The sequence below is a fragment of the Rhinatrema bivittatum genome, chromosome 8, assembly GCF_901001135.1.
Source record: "Rhinatrema bivittatum chromosome 8, aRhiBiv1.1, whole genome shotgun sequence".
Classification (NCBI taxonomy): Eukaryota; Metazoa; Chordata; class Amphibia; order Gymnophiona; family Rhinatrematidae; genus Rhinatrema; species Rhinatrema bivittatum.
In genome coordinates this window covers 161,946,267-161,965,187 of record NC_042622.1, presented here as the reverse complement: position 1 = coordinate 161,965,187, position 18,921 = coordinate 161,946,267, and the positions used below count along the sequence as shown (strand labels likewise).

At 44.7% G+C, this 18,921-nt stretch overlaps 2 protein-coding genes across 7 annotated transcripts in view; one reads left to right on the top strand and one right to left on the bottom strand.

The window, feature by feature from the left end:
• The window catches only part of RPA1 (replication protein A1), a 224,725-nt gene extending 220,866 nt beyond the window's left edge, over nucleotides 1-3,859 (bottom strand). Inside the window, exons 1-2 of one of the 2 annotated variants that reach the window (XM_029611180.1) lie at nucleotides 3,691-3,859; nucleotides 3,274-3,321 (exon numbers count right to left, since the gene is read on the bottom strand). In XM_029611180.1, coding sequence (XP_029467040.1) covers nucleotides 3,274-3,321; nucleotides 3,691-3,726 — 84 coding nt within the window. In that variant the 5' untranslated portion in view covers nucleotides 3,727-3,859. The remainder of the gene's footprint in view (nucleotides 1-3,273; nucleotides 3,322-3,690) is intronic. The other variant, XM_029611179.1, reaches the window with a different exon arrangement.
• A 46-nt stretch (nucleotides 3,860-3,905) lies between these two features.
• Nucleotides 3,906-18,921, top strand: part of SMYD4 (SET and MYND domain containing 4) — a 40,239-nt gene continuing 25,223 nt past the window's right edge. For 3 of the 5 annotated variants that reach the window (XM_029611176.1, XM_029611177.1, XM_029611174.1), the window contains exons 1-4: nucleotides 3,906-3,991; nucleotides 4,808-4,951; nucleotides 13,466-13,610; nucleotides 16,311-16,400. In XM_029611176.1, coding sequence (XP_029467036.1) covers nucleotides 4,818-4,951; nucleotides 13,466-13,610; nucleotides 16,311-16,400 — 369 coding nt within the window. In that variant the 5' untranslated portion in view covers nucleotides 3,906-3,991; nucleotides 4,808-4,817. Of the gene's footprint in view, nucleotides 3,992-4,038; nucleotides 4,586-4,807; nucleotides 4,952-13,465; nucleotides 13,611-16,310; nucleotides 16,401-18,921 lie in introns of those variants that run through there. The other 2 variants (XM_029611175.1, XM_029611178.1) reach the window with 2 other exon arrangements.

Genomic DNA, 18,921 nt, shown 5'->3' with positions numbered 1-18,921 from the left:
TTGCCCTGTGGGTCCTGGTCCCCTGGGTCTGTATCCTGACCCATGGAATCAGTATCGGTCTGATGAGCCCCTGTACGCAAAGGGCGCTTAGCTTTGGAGAACCCAGAGACTCCCTTAGACTTAGACTGCTTTTGAGAAAGAGACTTAAGACCACTAGAGGAAGTTTTACCCCCAGACTGCAGCTTCCCTTCCCTCCTGGCTTTAAAAGCCTTATGGAGAAATAAAATAAACTCTGAGGAGAAAGAGGAGGAGGAGGAGTCAGAAGCCCCCCTCGGGGCTATCCGCCGTTGCAGGTGAGAGAGGCTGTAAAGGTTCGCTCCCTCCAGGAAACCCTGGCTGAGGAGAAAGAGGAGGCGGAAGAATCCCCTCTCCCATAGCTGCACGAGACACTGATCTAAAAGACTCCAAAATGGCCTCTGTTCCCGCGCTCAGCGGGAACGGATCTGCCTCAGCTGATCTCGGTGCAGCCTTGCCTTTAACCATTTTCGCGGCCCCAGAGGATCCCTCCCCCCGGGAAGACATGCCGAGCACAGTCCCTCCCGAGAAAGATGTACGCTGGCCGAGCCACATGCACAGCACGCAGACCAGCGCGTCCACGGTCCTAATCCAGCGGGGTGGTGCGAACCGGGCTCCCGGGTGTCACACCCAGAGCTGCTAGCTTGGAACCAGAGGGCTCTCGACCCTGTATTGCAGCTCCCTCAACAAGCAGCAGGGGATGGTCCCCTCAGGACCTTACAAACCCCCTGGGACGCTCAGGACAGAAACTGTTTTGGTTTTTTGTTTTTTTTTAAATCAAAGTAAAAAAGTTTTACAGACTGAACTCTCTAAAAAAAAAACCAAAAAAAAAAAACACACACACCTCACAGAACTCACTACTCTAACTCCAATGAGCAATCAGCACAGACTGTAGGCCTTGCACCTCCACCATCTGCTGGAGACAGAGAAATACTGCCGGACTGTAGGTGGCACCATCCTATATAAGGTGGAGTTTTGTTTTGAAAACTTCTATCTCCATCTGCTGGGGGGGGGCAAAACCAGGAGTCTGGACTGATCCAGGTACGTACAGGGAATTTGTATTATTTATGTTTTTAAACATTTTTATATAATTTAATGTAATCTGCCCTGAACCACATTTTAGAAGAGGCAGCATATAAGACTGAACAACAGATATGGAGGTAGAACATGCACCAGAATATAAAACAATGAACGAAAGGAAGGTAAAAGCTGGAGAAAGAGCAGGTCTGTGTGAATGCCGCTTTTAAATCTCATACCAGGGTAAGAATGTCTCCCAGGAATATCAGGCAAGTTTAGGAAAGATCAAAAAGCAGAAGACTGAGGATACATCACAAGACAACATGAGTTACCTGCTCTAGCCACTAAGAGTAGCCTAGTGGATAGAGCAGTCAGCTAAGAACCAAGGAAGCCAGAATTCAAATCTTGCTGACACTCCTTGTGACTTGGGCAAGTCACTTCACTTGTTACCTCAGGTACAAACTTAGTGTCTTATTAAGCATTTTCCCCACAGATACAAGGTGGGAGATAGCCTTTAATAACTAGGCCCCTTAGACTCCAACCCTCTAGGGACAGGAAAATATCTACAGCATCTAAACATAATGTCCTTTGGGTTACCAGTGATGTGCAAATATGTGCAAGATATAAATAAATTTATATCTTGCACGTATTTACTAAATAAGTAAATATGTGCAAGATATAAAATTTTGCCTTTGCAAATAGAATTTTAAACTATTGAAAGTTCACCAATAAGAAACTGTTCACTATAGGAGCAATATAATAAGACCCATGCTAAAACTAGAATAAGATTCTATCACAGATTTTATTTAACGCACACGTTAAATAAGGTCCCTGTGAGATGCTAGAAACTAATGACATGCAAATAAATTAGAAGTCCATAAAGCACACTAAATTGGGGGGGGGGGGGGCAAGGAAGCTTTGACTCAAGGTCCATTTGCATGCCAATCCACAAAAAAAAAAACCACCTTCTGAAAGGGGATTGGTCCTCTCACTGACATATGATAGTGGAGGGACCACTCTGCTGCCAGAGGCGCAACGGCCCTCCAGAGAAGGTAAGGTAGTCTCCAGCAGGGGGATTTTGAAGGACTTCATGATTTTCCCCAGCATCAACATCGGGTTCAATCTAGTTTCCTGGATCACCCCTGGAACTCAAACTGGCATTAAGTTGGTCAGCCCCCAAACTTAAAGTACTGTAGCTGGTTTTAATAACAATTTTCAGGTTACTAACAGTAGGCCTGCAGTTTCATTTTGCAGTTTTCAGCACTCTGGGATGTATATCTGGTCCAGTTGATTTTCCCCATTACATCTTCCAGGTTCAATGAGATTTATTTCAGTTCCTCTGAATCATCACCTTTAAACATCACTTCTAGCATGGGTATCTGCCTTACAGCTTCCTCAGTCAAGACAGAAGCAAAGAAGCCATTTCATTTCTGTATGTCCTTGTTCTCCCTCAGAGCCCCTGTCTCATCTAATGGTCCAACTGACTTTCTCACATGCTTTTTACTATGAGTTTTTGCTTCCATAGCAAGATTCTTTCCACATTTTGTTTTTGCCTTCTTTAATCAATACTTTTCATCTAACTTGCCAGTGCTTATGTTGTTTCTTGTTTTCTTCATTCAGATCCCTTTTTCATTTTTTTGAAAGTTGTTTAGACTAGAATAACTTCTCTCACCTCACCTTTTAATCATGATAGCAAATGTTCATCCTTCCTTCCACCCTTTTTAATGTATGGAATACAGCTGGTCTGGGCTTCTAAAAGGGTATTTTTAAACAAAGCTTATGCATGATGTAAACTCTGTGTTTGTAGCTGCTCCTTTCAGTTTTTTCTTAAGTATTTGCCTCATTTTACCATAAGCTCCTTTTTGAAAGTTAAAATGATATTGCAATAAATTTCCTTAGTGTGTTCCCTCTAGTTAGCAAGTCAAACCAAACTGGGTCATGTTACAGTCACTATTTCCAAGTGGCCCCAACACAGTTATCTGTCACACTAAATATCTTGCATTATATTAAGGATTAGATCTAAATGACTCCTTCCTCCTTATTGCTTCTTGAACCAGTTGCTCTGTAAAGTGGTCATTTATTTAAGTAGAAACTTTACCTCCTTAGCATGACGTGCTGGGGCATTTACCCAGTCAATAGTCTTCACTGTTGTTGATGACCTTGAATTCTTTATTAATACACAACAAAAAGTATTTCAGGCCCACTACTTCACTAACGCATGGTAAAACAATAAGTACTTACAACAACTTGAAAGACGGGTTTTGAAACAGTTTCTCCCAACATCATGGCCTGTAAAGAAGAGGGTTTCATTTAATGATACTTAGAAGGGAAGACAGAGTAAGTAGAAACTCACAACTCTCAATACAGAGAACGTACGTACTGATTATATATACACTGTATTTTATTGTTGTAAACCGCCTTAGTGAGCTCACTGTATGTGCGGTATAGAAGATTGAGAAATAAATTTAAATCTTTGCTTTATCCGTCCCTTTCTGCCGAAGCCTAAAGTCCCAAACTAACCAGTGACTGCTCCGTGCCACAAAGAAACTGTCCCCGCACCTGCCAACCCCGGGGCCGCGTCAGGCCGAGGCACCAAAACTGTGACACTGCTCATGTACCCCTCGGGGTACCTGGAAACCAAGGCAGCTTCGCACTCACCGCGATAGCGCCTTCTGACAACCGCGCCACCGCCATCCTGAAGGCACGAGAAGAGAGAGCCGCCTCTTACAGCTGCAAGGAGCGGTAACAGCAGCCTCAGAAGAACTAGCGCCAAAAACTACTCTTAACTCCCGCCGCAAGGCTGTCTGTCGTCACCGCGTACTCGGCGCCTTTTCCTAGAGCGTGCGTACGCTAGAATGTAAGCGTGACGTGCGCAGAAGCTGGCGTTGCGTGTAGCGCTCTCTGCCTTTCAGTTTGTTGTACGGCGGAAGTGCTTAATACGCAAGCGCTGCTGGCTGTGGTAATTCTCTTTTAGTTTATCTTATTCATCCTTTGTGTGCCTTCTCGGTACAAAAGGACGAATGGTCGCGGATAGCGTAGACACGATGTAGGGTAGACGGAGGGTGAATGGACTCTCTCAGATTAATGCAGACAGACATGGAGGTAGAGGGGGTGCCGTCAGCTCAGTTAGTGGAGAAAGCTGCAGGATGTGATCTATTTTATTTATTGGAATTAAAGTCCGCCTTTTGACACTTTTGCTTAGGAACATAAAATAACTTGCAGATTGTATTTTTAATTTCTGCATTTTCCGTAGAAATGTTTCCTGAAGTGGAAGAGTCCTCAGGATAATGCACGCTTTCCCTTTGAGAATGAGGTAGAAGGTCCGGGGGTGGGTACAAAGTACCTGTAGGCTTTGCACGTGGGTGAGCAGTTTGACAGCTATCCCCAAATGCCGAAGTAACATATATTACACATCCGGAGCATGTTCAAAAAGTACAGGGTTAAATCAGGATACTTGTGACCAATAGCACCGATTGACAAGACTTCCTTCTGATACTTACATTTTCTAGTCCAGTGCTTAAAATCCCAGGGCTAGCATTCCCCAAGCAACAAGGTAATGAAAGATTTATTTTATTTGTTTGAAAAATCAATAGATGGATAGTGGGCGGCGTACAAGCTTGATGACTGGAGTCACTACTCATACTTATGTTAATTCAACCTTGCCATTAATGTGTGTACCATATTGTGCATATATTTTTCAAGATATTCACAGGAAGGGTGGTGGATTTCCGTTTTACTGGCCTTTGCATCTGTTGTAACCCCTTTTTCTCTACAGTGTCCCGTGCATGGAGCTCCCTGTGCAGGAGTGGAGGGCACATGTCCATGAGAAATGGAGGTCGCTTACCCCAGCCTTCAGAGAGACATTTTCTGCTTCCACAGATCTGAGCCAGAGCTTCCAGGCTTGCTATGGGCAGCTTCAGTAAGTGACAGACCTCTCCCTGCTCACTGGCCTTGATGTGGTTAACAGGTGTCTGAAGTGATTACTGTGATTCCTTGATACAGAAGTTCTTTCTAAAGTGCTCAGCGAGCAGACTTTTGGCCTGATTTTCAAAAGCATTTACACACTTAAAGCTGGGTTTTACATGTGTAAATGCACTTTACCCATGGGCTTTTAAAAATTGCTGCTATCTATGCCATTGAGTTGTCAATAAGTTTTACCCATGTTAAGTGCACTTACTGCAGGTAAACAGCTTTTGAAAATTGCTACAATAGTATGTTAAATTTACACGCATAACTCTTTTGAAAATTCACCTGTTTGCTTTACCATTTTGCTTTTTGGTGGATATCATTAACATCCAGTTGTGAATAATGATTCTAGCATTCCAAAAACACCTACAACACCTTTCTCTAAGTTATTTTTATTATCCAAAACTCATGGTAGTTAGCAAGGCCATGAAAGCCCCTACCTGCAAAATGATCTGACACTGATGCAGTCTCTCTGCAGTGTGTCATGTGGCACTAGCTGCACTAGAACAAGGACATGTGGACTGTCCATTTAGAACTTGCCATGGGTAACAAGTCTGCACAGTCACTTGCACCTGCTTTACCTGTGGCCAGGTTTTTGCTGGAAAAGTACATGGAAAGATTTGAAAATGCTGTCTAGATGTAGCATGTGTCTCTTGCAAGTTGAGCACTCCACTGAAAATGAAGGATGGTTTTCAGACACTCATTTATTTATTTATTTAAACTCTTTTCTATACCATCGCAACGGTTTACATGTAGGCACATATTTAATGTAGGTAAAAGTCCACTATACTACATTCTAATCAGGTGGATAAAACACTTTTTCTTCATATATATTGCTCTGAAAATTGTCCTCTGTCCTTTCTCTATGTCAGTTAGATTCAGAGAAACTTTAGTGGCATGATGGTTTGTTATTGTGATTCACGGTGAAGACCATTTTCAAAACCATTTCTCCAGATAAATTTGCTTTTCTGAACATTGCCTCACTTAATCTGGCTAACAGCGCATGCATTTCTGACTGGATTGAGGGCTCACATTTAGGGTATGATTGGAAAACAGGTGTAAATTAGATTTTCCTATCATGTAGCTAGATGGACTCAGGACTAATGGGTTATGCTCCCCTGCCAGCAGATGCAGACGGAGTCAGATTTCAAAGCTGACGTCACCCTAGATACACCCGTGCAGTAACCTCAGCCCTTCAGTATTTCTCTGTCTTCAGCAGATGGTGGACATACCTCTCCCTATGGGGATTGCTGTACTTCTTGGAAGGAGAAATTCTGCATTTAAACTGGAGAAAAATATTGAGCCCCACTCCCCTGCGGTGATAGCTAAAGGTCCCTCCCTCAGTTGAGAATTCCTGAGGTGATTCCCGAGATCCCTCAGAGGTGTGACTTGGTCCAGTAGCTGGTTCCCAGCGTGGACTTTGCTGCTTAAGCAGCAGGTGCAGGAAGCCGAGCGCAGCAGGGTCGGCCAAAGCCCTCTCCCCCTGCAGCTGGAGACCATCTCTGTACTCAGCCGGTAAGCGCTGAGCCCAGGTAAGTTTAAAAAAAAAAAAAAAAAAAAGAGAGAGAGACTTCGTCCAGTCTTCTTGCTCATCGTGCCATACCAACGTCATTCACAATTCTGTTGGGGTAAGGGAAACTGGGCTTCTGAGCGGGTTGTGTGCCCCCTACCCCCCGGTGGGCTAGGCCCTGCTTTAAGCTTGGTCAGCATACCAAGTGGTTGGCCACGGCGATGCCATCTTGCGTGTATCTTTGTACATTCCGTATTGCCCTCCATAGAACATCAGTACGCGCAGTGTGTCGGCTCTGCACACGTTAGCACATAACGTCACTCGCATACATACACACACAACCTACTAAGCTCAGAATACAGGTAAAGCTGGGTGTACGGGCTGTGCGTGCGCCTCGTCGCGTCCCACCTAGGTGCCTGAAATCTGTGCGCATAACATTTTAAGCATGAGCCAACAGAACACACATTTACTGCCACCAATGGCTCCGACAGCCAAAAAACATAAGTGCCTTTCTCACCGCGCTGCTTGTCATATTAGGGCTTCACAGTCTGACCTGGATTCCAGCTTATGTAAGCACTGTGAGGAAGCCCAGGGAGAGTTAGCTTCCCCGAACTTAGCTAAGCCTGGATCCTCCCATTCAGAGGATGGGTTAGCCACAGCCTTAACTGGAAGTACCCCGGATTTGAGTATCCCTGGGACTGGGTCATCCATGGGAGAGGGAAATTCAGCGGCACCTACCCCAGTACCTCCTGGGCCAGGCATGGACCTGGCTGCCTTCTCTTGGGTGGAATTTTTCCAGGGCCTTCAAGCCTTCGTACAGGTACAGTCTGCTACGTTACTTGCCCCTGTCCGGACGGAACCTCAGCTGATAAGCCCTCCCTCTCCCAGTTCTATCGGCAGACCTCGAGGCATGCCTTGCCTCACCAAGGGTATCCCTGGCAGGGACCTAGATGGCACGGACGAAGAGGAGGATATAGATTCCTTGGAAGATGGGGAAATTCCTCCTGGTTTAGAACCGTATCGAACCATGTTATGGTTTTTCCATAGAGATGAATTGCCGGCCCTGGTTTCCCAGACCCTGAAGATGCTGGGAGTTACTGGGGCGGACTCTATGATGGAACCAAAGAAGAATCCCATTCTTATTTCCCTATGGAAAGCCTCTTGATGTAGCTACTTTCTAATACTAGAAGCTGTCCAGGAGTTGATTGACCTGGAATGGGATGCCCAGAAGCAAGTTTTAAAGGGAGATGAGCATTAGAAGCTCTATACCCAATGGATCCGGCAGTGAGAGAGCGTTTGCATTTCACTAAAATGGATACGCTGGTCTGTGCCGTCTCTAAGCGAACAACTATCCAAGTAGAGGGAGGAGTGGCCTTAAAGGATGCACACAATGGAGTCCATCCTTAAACAAGCCTTTGATGCAGTAGCATTGACCTTACAGATTGCTGCTTGTTGTGCCCCAGTAGCTTGTTTGTGCCAATTCCTCTCAGGAGGTGAATGTCTCGGAGGTGAATTCCAGAGCGGTTATGGAACCCGCTGCCAACTTTTTAACTGACGCGGGCTTGGATCTAGTCCATACTTCGGCCATAGGAGTGTCCTCAGTGGTGGCAGCCAGACGACAGCTATGGCTGCGGAATTGATCAGCTGATGCAACCTCCAAAGCTAATCTTACAAAGATGCCCTTTTAAAGGATCACTCCTTTTCGGAAGTAAATTGGAAAAGCTGGCCAGTAAATAGGGCGAATCTCCAGAAGATAAGAGAAAGCAGTTACAGCGCCCCTCGCTCATGAGGGGTCAATCCAGGGGCTCCCAACACTTTCACCCCTACAGCAACTCAACATTTCAGAGGTCTCAGTCCTTTCGTAGTCGACAGCCCAAGATAGGGGCAGGTGTGGGTTGAGGTTCGTCCCGAACCTCCCAATGAAATTTTGCCAACCCACCCTTGGAACGAGGAGATAGGGGATTGACTGTCCCTCTTCTACCAGAGGTGGGTTGAGATCACTTTGGACAAATGGGTACTGGAGGTCAAAGGAGAAGGACATGTGCTGGAATTTCACAGCACTCCTCGGGACATATTCATGATGTCTCCTTGCCACTCCCAGCACAAGAAACAGGCAGTGGAGACTACTCTTTTAAGGCTCTTCAGGATGAGGTCTATAATCCCATTACCTGTGCTCCAGGAAAATACGGGGCATTATTCCATCTATTTCATTGTACCCAAGAAGGAAGATTCCTTTTGCCCTATCTTGGATTTCAAGAGCGTAAACCGACATCTACAAGTGAATCATTTCCGCATGGAAACCCTACACTCCGTGATAATGGCCATACAATCAGGAGAGTTCTTAACCTCCCTGGACCTATCCGAGGCCTACGTACATATTCCAATCCATCAAATGCATCAACGTTTCCTACACTTTGCGGTACTGGGTCGCCATTATCAGTTCTGGGCACTGCCCTTTGTCCTAGCCACCGCCCCAAGAACATTTTCCAAGATTATGGTGGTCGTAGCGGCAGCATTGAGAAAAGAGGGACTCCTGGTGCACCCATACTTGGATGACTAGTTAATCCAGGCCAAATCTGTGGAAGAGAGTCCTTGAGTGACCAACAGGCTGACCTCCTTGCTTCAGGAACTCTGTTGGATCATAAACCTGGACAAAAGCAGTCTCAAGCCCTCCAGTCTTTGGAATATTTGGGAGTACGATTTGACACCAAGCAGGGCAAGATCTTCCTTCAGACCACGCGGATAAGAAAGTTGTCCCAAGTACGTCAGTTGATAAGCACGATACACCTGATGGTGTGGAGCTGTCTCAAAGTTCTTGGTTTGATGGCAGCAACCCTGGAGGTAGTGCCATGTACAAGGGCACACATGCGATCACTTCAACGCTCACTACTGCCACATTGGAACCCGCAGTCTCAAGACTATTTGATTCGCCTCTACTTACCGATGGGCGTATGCTCTCAGCTGCGGCTGCAGGAAGCTCATCTGGGCAGGAATGTACCCCTGTCCTTTGCAAACTGGCTGGTCCTCACAACATATGTGAGCCTCCGGGGCTGGGGAGCTCACTATCAGGAACTGACGACCCAGGGATGTTGGACTGAGGAAGAGATCCTCTGGAATATCAACCGCCTGGAAACCCGGGCAGTCAGATTGGTGTGTCTACAATTCAGCCACAGACTGCAGGGTCAAGCAGTCCATTTAATGTCTGACAATGCAACAATGGTAGCCTACATCAACCGCCAGGGTGGAACCAAGAGCCAGCAAGTGTCACAGGAGATAGATCTCCTTATGGAATTGGCGGAAATACATCTACAGATGATCTCAGACTTCCACATCACACGAAAAAACAACATCGGAGCAGATTTTCTAAGCAGGGTGAGTCTGGATCCAGGAGAGTGGGCGCTATTGGCCAAAGCCTTTCAGATGATAGTAGATTGCTGGGGCCTCCCGTCCATCGACCTGCTGGCCGCATCTCACAATGCAAAGGCTCCCCGATTCTTCAGTTGCAAAAGAGATCAGTGGTCCCTGGGGAACAATGATCTTGTTCAGACCTAGCCGGAAGAAGAGTTGCTATACACCTTCCTTCCGTGGCCCCTGCAGGGCAGAGTCATTCACAGAATCAAGCACCACAAGGGATTAGTCCTATTAGTAGCTCCAGATTGGCCCAGGTGTTCATGATATGCGGACTTGCGGAGACTCCTGGTGGAGACCTCCCCTGTGCTTCCCACCACACAGGGACCTGCTACAGCAGGGACCAGTCCTTCACGAGGATCTGACTAGATTCTGTCTTACGGTCTGGCCCTTGAGAGGGCTCACCTGATGAAGTGAGAACATTCTGTGGCAGGATTTGCCACCTTATTCCACGCGTGGAAATTCTCTATGTCCCAAGCATATGTGCAGGTCTAGAGAGTATTTGAGGCCTGGTGCAAGGAACGTGGCCCCCCCCCCCCCCCTCAGGTGGTCAAAATTCCACTAATTCTGGAATTTTTGCAGGACAGCTTAATTTGCATCCGCTTCTGGAGAATTGTCAAGGTAACGGCTCTCTCCTGTTTCAGGGGCAAGCTGAACGGAACCCACCTGCCGGCTCATCCGGACATGGCCTTTTCTGAAAGGTTTGAAGCACTTCCAGCCACCCCTACGGTGGCCGGTTCCCTTGTGGAATCTTAATCTAGTATTAGAATTTTTGGCAGGGTCCTCCTTTCGGCTGCTGCGCAGTCTTTCCTTAACCTTAAAAACAGTGTTCCTGGTGGCTGTATGCTCTGCACATCGCACCTTTGAACTACAGGCATTGTCGTGTCGAGATTTGTTGTTCTAGTGACTCCAGAGGCGTTACAGCTTCATACTGTTCTGTCCTTCTTGCCCAAGGTAGTCTCGGAGTTTCATTTGAATCAGTCCATTTCATTGCCTTCCCTAGATAAGCACAAGGACGCGGAAGAATACCGCCTCCTCCATCATTTGAATGTCAGTAGACTTTTGATACAGATTCTGGAAGTTTCAGAACCAGTCCGAAAGACGGACTGCCTGTTTGTCCTTGTGGAAGGAAGCAGGGCGGACCAGCTAAGCAGGCTACCATAGCTCGCTGGATTAAGGAGGTGGTCATGGGAGCCTATGTGGAGGCAGGAAAGCCAATACCTTCTCAGGTTAAAGCTCATTTCACTAGGGCTCAGGCAGTCTCATGGGCAGAAGCTAGACTGCTGTCTCTTGTCAACATCTGCCGAGCGGTGATGTGGTCTTCCTTGCATGCCTTCTCCAAGTTCTACGCCTGGATGTACAGGCCCGAGAGGATTCAGCTTTTGCAAGGGCTGTGTTAACTGGACCGCAGACAGCCTCCCGCCCCGATCAGGAGTAACTTTTGTACCTCCCATTGGTCCTGAGTCCATCTGGCTCCAGCTAAGAAATGGAGAAATTACTTACCTGATAATTTTATTTTCCTTAGTGTAGACAGATGGACTCAGCATCCTGCCCACGGTTGCCCAAGAATGGTGCCAAGGATTCGCCCATGGAGCGAATATTGATTCCAAGAGATTACGGGTAAGTCATCCAGTCCCTAAATCAGGGCATTTGTGTTCTTACTGGGGTTCAGGGGGTATGATTGGTTGAGTATAGTTACAGTTAACTGTTGTTAATCATTTTAAATCATGTTTTTTCAATAGTATGTCCAATGTGGCTTTTGAAGAAAATACTGAAGGACTGAGGTCACTGCAGGGGTGTATCTAGGGTGATGTCAGCTTTGAAATCTGACTCAGTCTCCATCTGCTGGCAGGGGAGCATAAACCCATTGGTCCTGAGTCCATCTGTCTACACTAAGGAAAATGAAATTATCAGGTAAGTAATTTCTCCATTTCAAATCTGTGCACATTTTGCAGGAAATATCTGCGCACTGAAAAAGCAGTTGCAAAGTCCGCAGGTCGTTTGTAATCCTGGGCAGTTCACAAAGGATTCCCTGTGGGTAGGATAGACTTGCAGGCTTTGCAGCTAGGTGGGCAGTTTTTCTCGTCCTAACTCCCTGAGACTGACTATTGCCTCCTTTCAGCGGCTAAGACTGCTGGTTTATCTGTGGGGGGGAAAGGGCCAGGGCCGGGGCAGATTGGATAAGAAAGTACATGCAGGTGAGACAGGTACAAAGTTTGCAGGTACTTTTATACTTTGGACCTTGCAGATGTACATTTTCAAAAGGAAACTACTTCCGGATCTTCAAATCAAACACACTGCTGAAAATTGTGCCCTTAATTACACAAGAGAGAATTACAAAACACAGATCAAAAGTAAAAACATTTCCCTCGTTCTGGTGCGGGTCTGTATTGTTCCCGGTCAGCTTACTTTTCTGGCCTGGTAGCAGGATACAACATATTTTGCTGCTTTAGCTGCTGTTTCTCCTCTTTCCCCTAGGATTATACTGAGTTTTTCCTGCTCATTCTTCTCTGGGAGGTCTTTGAAGTTCCCAGTCAGCTTTGGGAAATGTGCATCTCTGATCTCTTTGTGACTTGCACAGTCCTAGAAGAAATGTATTTCTCTTTCTATTTCTCTGGTGTTGCACTGCATCCAGAGTCCGGCTTCTTGGTATTTTCAGTCAGATTTTGTCTGACTATTTCTATTTCTAAATTATGGGCCCTCATTCTGTACTTAGTGAGGCTTTGTCTGTTGTGTGTATGTGACTGAGATGAGATGTTCTAGCTTGCTGTTTTGTTAAGAAGCAGTCACTGGTCTTGTTAGACTGTTCCTCTGCCTCCCTCAAGGGAATCCAGCTCATAGTAAGAATTTGGGAGGGAACACAGCTGTACTCCCTGATCTCATATAGTCGGATACACTGAGGAGAATATAGAGAAATGCAATGAGCGTAAAAGATGGAGTTGAGATAAGTTTAGATGCCTCCCAAATTACCTGCTTTTATCTAGGGGGACGATGAGCATGGAAAGCAGACACAGGCTTCGATTTATAGAATTAAACTAGTAGCTGTGTCTATCTGGCAGGCTGCAAGTACAATAATGGCTAGCAGGGCTAGAGGGGATGCAGGCACTAGGTCTGTCTGGCAGGCAATGCAGAGACTCTAGGAGGCTGGATTTTCAGGCAGCAGCTTTGTAGTTAAACACATTGGGTGAAGTGGAATATAAGAATGATTACGTAAAACAAAAATTGAATGTAAACTTAATAGGGGGTCTTGTATGCTCATTGACACAATATAATAATGACAAAAAGTGTCCTGGATATTGAGTGGTCTCCTGCAGTGTGGACAGAAATAAGTGGACAGCCTGGGTGGGCCAATTAGACATTTTCTATCATCATCTACTCCGTTTCCATATCACACACCAAGAGGAAATCTTCCCACAGTGGCGGAGGGAGTCTCTTATCAGGATGGAGAAATCGGTGGAGGATGCAGGGAGGGAGGACGGCATGGAGGGGAGAGCTGCATAAAGCTCCTGACTCACCCCAGCTTTGCTGTGTTTTTTTTTTTTCTTGTAGACCTGAGGATGAGAAGATTCTCCAGAAGCTGACGCAAATTAACTCAGTGAGAAAAGATCCAGAGGCTGCTGCATTCTACAGGCAGGAAGGGAACAGGAGGTTTCATGGAAAGGAATATACGCATGCAGCTGTACTTTATTCCAAGGTAAACATCCGACTTCAACCAACATAGAAACCTGTAGACCAGAGCTTTCCAAACTGTGTGTCGGGACACGTTAGTGTGTCGCCTGCAGTGTGCAGGTGTGTCGCGCAAGCCAGGTCAACTCTGATGCGAGTTTGGGCTTTTTTTTTCCTAGAGATTCACTTTTTTTTTTCAGTTTATGGGTTGCTTATTATTGGGTGATTTTTGCTGTCAATCGCGTTTTTTTGGGGGGCTTGGTGGGTGGAACGAGCCCAGCCATCCTTGCATTGGCTGCTGCTGCCGATGAGGCCTGGCCATGAGGAGTACTGACTGCAAGCAGCAGTGTCTGGTGATCATGGAAGGGAGTGAAGCACTTAACTGGCAACAATCAAAAAGACGAGGTACATGAGTGTGGGGGCCAGACATGTGCTGGGGGGAGAGAGATGAGTGAGTGGGGGGCAAACATGCTGGGGGGACAGACATGTGCTTGAGGGGGAGAGATATGAGTGTGTGGGGGACAGACAATTTGTTTTATTATTGTTTCTCATAAATTATAACAATAACATGAATTTTGGAATATATATTTTTAATATAAATTTAAGGTTTTCATGAGATAGGTTGTGTCGTGAAACATTTTATTTATGTATATATTTAAGGAAACATACATAAATTGTCGAAATATGTTTCGTTCGTTTAACCTTTAACCTCTGGTTTACTAGTAGACTGAATTACCGTGTCGTGAAATTATGTTTGTCTAAAAAGTGTGTCACCAACATGAAAAGTTTGGAAAGCTCTGCTGTAGACAATACAGGACAGGTTTGGGAGCCAAAAGTGGCTCCCAAACCTGTCCTGGAGGCCCCCCCCCCCCCCCCCCCCCCAGCTAGTCAGATTTTCTGGATATCCACAGTGTTTATGCATGCGTTATTTGCACGCACTGCCTCCATTGACAATCTGACTGGCTGAGGGTCCCTCAAGACAAATTTGGGAGCCACTCCCCTTCAGTCCTGGCTGTGGAATACACTGTAGGGAATGGTGGAGGGGGTGCCTTCTGTGTTCAGAGCTGTGGGAATGATGGTAGAGCACTGCCTGGGCGGGGGATCCTGTAGGGATGAAAGGTGGCAGAGCGTTTGATGTGGGCGGTGCCATTTGAAATAACGGAGGAAGAGCTGTAGAGTAGATGGGATAGATCTAGATTTAGGTATCTGTTTATTTACTGCATAAAGTCTCCCCCCTCCCCCTTTCCCGTGCCTTTTGATTGAGAATTTGGGGGTCTAGGTTTGTCTTATGCAGATGACATCCAGTTATTTTTCCCTGTAAATGCTCAACTAGCTGCTGTGCTGAATCACATTTCAGCTTGCCTTCCTATTATTAATTCTTGGATGACTGCTAAGTTGTTCCTGTATGTAATGAAAATAGTGACTTTGTGTTTCCAGCATTGTTCCTCCGGCTTTGAGTAAATTCTCACGGGTAGTAAATGGAACCACAATTCAGTTTGAGGGAGTCATGCGAAACCTTGCCTGCCTCTTTGATGTGCAGATTAAAGCTGTTTTAAAATCGGATTATTTTAAAGTATGAAAGTTGTATCATTTTTGCTGTATATTGCAATGCAGTGATTTCAGGACAGTAGTTCAGTCTCTTGTTTTGTCCACTTTAGACTTTTGCAATGTGTTGCACATGGGCCTTCCAGAATCTCACGTCCGCACAGTCCAAATTTTACAAAATGCTGCTGCACGGTTAGTTATGAGGGCTGCTCTGTGGGAGCATGTTCCTTCCTTTTTACAGCAATTACATTGGGTCCCATTGAAACAACAAGTCAATTGCAAGATTCTCTCCCTAGTTTATAAACCATGAAAATGGACAGCCAATTTAATGAGCTTACATGCTCCACCCAGGCCACTTCAGTCTCTGGGAAAGGCCTGTTATCCATTCCACCCACTAATTCTGGCCATTTATATTCTACTAGGTCACAGGCATTCTCTGTAATTCTGTGAAACCAACTGTCTGAATCTTTGCCTGCCTCAGAGGACTATTTATTTCAAAAACACCTGAAAACTCTTCTTCTTCAAGAAGCATTTGGTTCATATTCTATTTAAACTTTGTCTAATGTTTTTAAATTCTTAATGTATGATAATGTTTTAGCCTGTATTTTATTGTTGTATTCCACTTAGCACAGTGGTTCTGTTATAAGCAGATAAATGTTTTTAAAATTAAGTGTTTACAAGATCAACATACATAATTATTTAGAATATATATATATATCACTTATCTAACTTCTAAGTAGTTTACAAGAAAACAATTATAATAAAAATACATCATTAAAACAGAAAATAATACAAAGCACATGGGTCAGTAACACAAAAAACAAAACAAAATATATATATTAGCTGCTTCTATGCCTAATATATTCATTTCCTCACATCCTAAAACATCTTCTGCACAAAAGTAATCATTTTGTAAATATCATACAGGGCTTGTATACATACATCAATAACTGCCACTCTCCCCATATTTCCTCATCCTGCCACTACGCTGCATAATATTGACACCTGAAGGCATCCCTCAACACTACTCCCTAAAAGGAAAGCAATTTACCTTAACCAATTTCCTGATTGCAAGTCTTAAACTAGATGAGCAAGAGTGATGAACGCTTGAGACGCTAGCAGGTTAGATGCTGGGAGGAGATGGATATTGGACTTTTAGAAATTCAGCTGTGGATTTTTGCAGGCACTTTCACATGCCACTTCTGGCAGCGAGGAGGTCGCCGTGTGCCTTGCCAATCGCTCGGCTGCACTCTTTCACCTTGGCCAGTTTCAGGTAAGTCTACAATCCCCATATCTCCTACCTCTCAGCATGCGAATGATAAATATGCTGTAATGCTCCGCCAACACTAGAGAGAGAGAAAGAGAGGAAGGGGCGATAGCTGTGAATGATGCTGTCTGAGCTCTGAAGCGGCAGTGTAGCTGTGACAGATGCCGGGCAAGTTACAGAGGGGCAGCAAGGTATAACTGAAGCCACCTGAACCCCATGGCTGTGACCGATACTATCTGAGTCCCCTGGCACCAGCCCAGTCCACAGGTTAAGATCCTATCTCCGCAGGCAGAGACAGAAAAATGAAACTCTCGGAGGAACTCATGATCTGACCTGACTGACCCCAGCTCCAGAGCCGGTAAAAATGTAGTGTACTATTCTTCTCTGCCACTGACATTTTGCCACCACCGCTTTGGAATCCAACTTCATGTAACAGATTCTTTTTGATTAACTGGCTAAGGAAAAGATAAGGTCCAATTCTGATAACATTTCTTGCTTGGGTTCTGCCAGTCTGTGTAAATCTTCTTTCACTGCCAAATGAATGGGAGCCATATGCAAGTTTTGGTAGAGTTTGAGAATACTGAGATTGCTGATCTAGAGAGAAATTGACTCTTAACCAAAAAATCCATTTCTTCTGGATGGAAGAACTTTTATGTTTTTAAGAATGAGCATTGTGGCATTCCTTCAGAATCTGAGACAGAATCTTCTATAAGATATGCCATATTGGGTCAGACCAAGGGTCCATCAAGCCCAGTATCCTGTGTCCAACAGTGGCCAATCCAAGTCGCAAGTACCTGGTAAGTACCCAAACATTAAATAGATCCCAAGCTACTATTCCTTATTGATTAATATCAGTTTATGAACTTCTACTCTAGAAACTTATCCAAACCATTTTGAAACCCTGTTATACTAACTGCTGTAACCACATCATCTGGCAATGAATTCCAGAGCTTAACTATGCACCGAGTGAAAAATAATTTTCTTCGATTTGTTTTAAATGAGCTACTTGCTAACTTCATGGAGTGCCCTCTAGTCCTTCTATTATCAGAAAGAGTAAATAACTGATTTTACATTAACTTGTTCAAGTCCTTTCATGATTTTGTGGTCCTCTATCATATCCCTCCTCAGTCATCTTTTCTCTTAAACTGAACAGCCCTAACTTCCTTAGCCTTTACTCATAGGGGAGCTGTTCCATGCCCCTTAGCATTTTGGTTGCCTTCTCTGCACATTCTCCAGTGCAACTGTATCTTTTTTGAGATGCAGTGACCAGAATTGCACACAGTATTCAAGATGCGGTCTCACCATGGAGCGATACAGAGGGATTATGACATCCACCGTTTTGCCATTTACTTCCTAATAATTCCTAACATTTTGTTTGCTTTTTTGATCGCCTCAGCACACTGAGCATACTTTTTCAATGTATTATCTACCTCTGTGTAACTACAGCAAGGGTTATTTTTCCCTATATGCATCACTTTGCACTTGTCCATGTTAAATTTCATCTGCCATTTGGAAGCCCATTCTTCCAGTCTCACAAGGTCCTTGTGCAATTTATCACAGTCCACTTGAGTTTTAATTACTCTGCATAGTTTTGTGTCATCTGCAAATTTGATCACCTCACTCGTCCTATCCCTTTCCAGATCATTTATAAATATATTAAAAAGGACAGGTACTAATACAGATCCCTGAGGCACTCCACTGTTTACCTTTTTCCACTGTGAAAACTGACCATTTAATCCCATTGTCTGTTTTCTGTCTTTTAACCATCTTACAATCCACAAAAGGACGTCACCTCCTATCCCATGACTTTTTTTAGTTTTCTTAGCAGCCTCTCATGTGGGACTTTGTCGAATGCCTTCTGAAAATTCAAATATACCACATCTACCAGTTTACCTTTGTCCATGGTGTGAAGGTAAATACCAACATCGGTATAGAAAATTAAGTAAATAAATAAATGTTTATTCACCCCTTTAAAAAAAATGTAGGAGATTTGTGAGGCAAGACTTCCCTTGGGTAAATCCATGCTGGCTGTGTCCCATTAAACCATGTCTATCTAAATGTTTTGTGATTTCATTCTTTATAACAGTTTCCACGATTTTTCACAACACTGAAGACAGGCTCACCGGTCTATAGTTTCCCGGATCACCCTGGAGCTCTTTTTAAATATCGGGGTTACATTGGCCATCTTCAGGTGCAATGGATGATTTTAATGATAAGTTACAAATTAATTGAAATAGGTCTGAATTTTCATTTTGAGTTCTTTTAGAAACCTGGGATGTAAACCATCTGGTCCAGGTGATTTACTACTCTTCAGTTTGTCAATCTGGCCTACCACATCTTCCGGATTCACTGTGATTTGGGTCAGTTCATCTGAAACATTACCCTTGAAAACCGTCTCCAGAACGGGTATTCCCCGTTTTGGTGTTTTCTATAATCTAAAAGTATCATAGGATCCTGGACATCTGCACACAATAAGTGGAGATGTTATACTCCAGAGTGCCAGCCAAGGGGTACTGTTAACCACTCC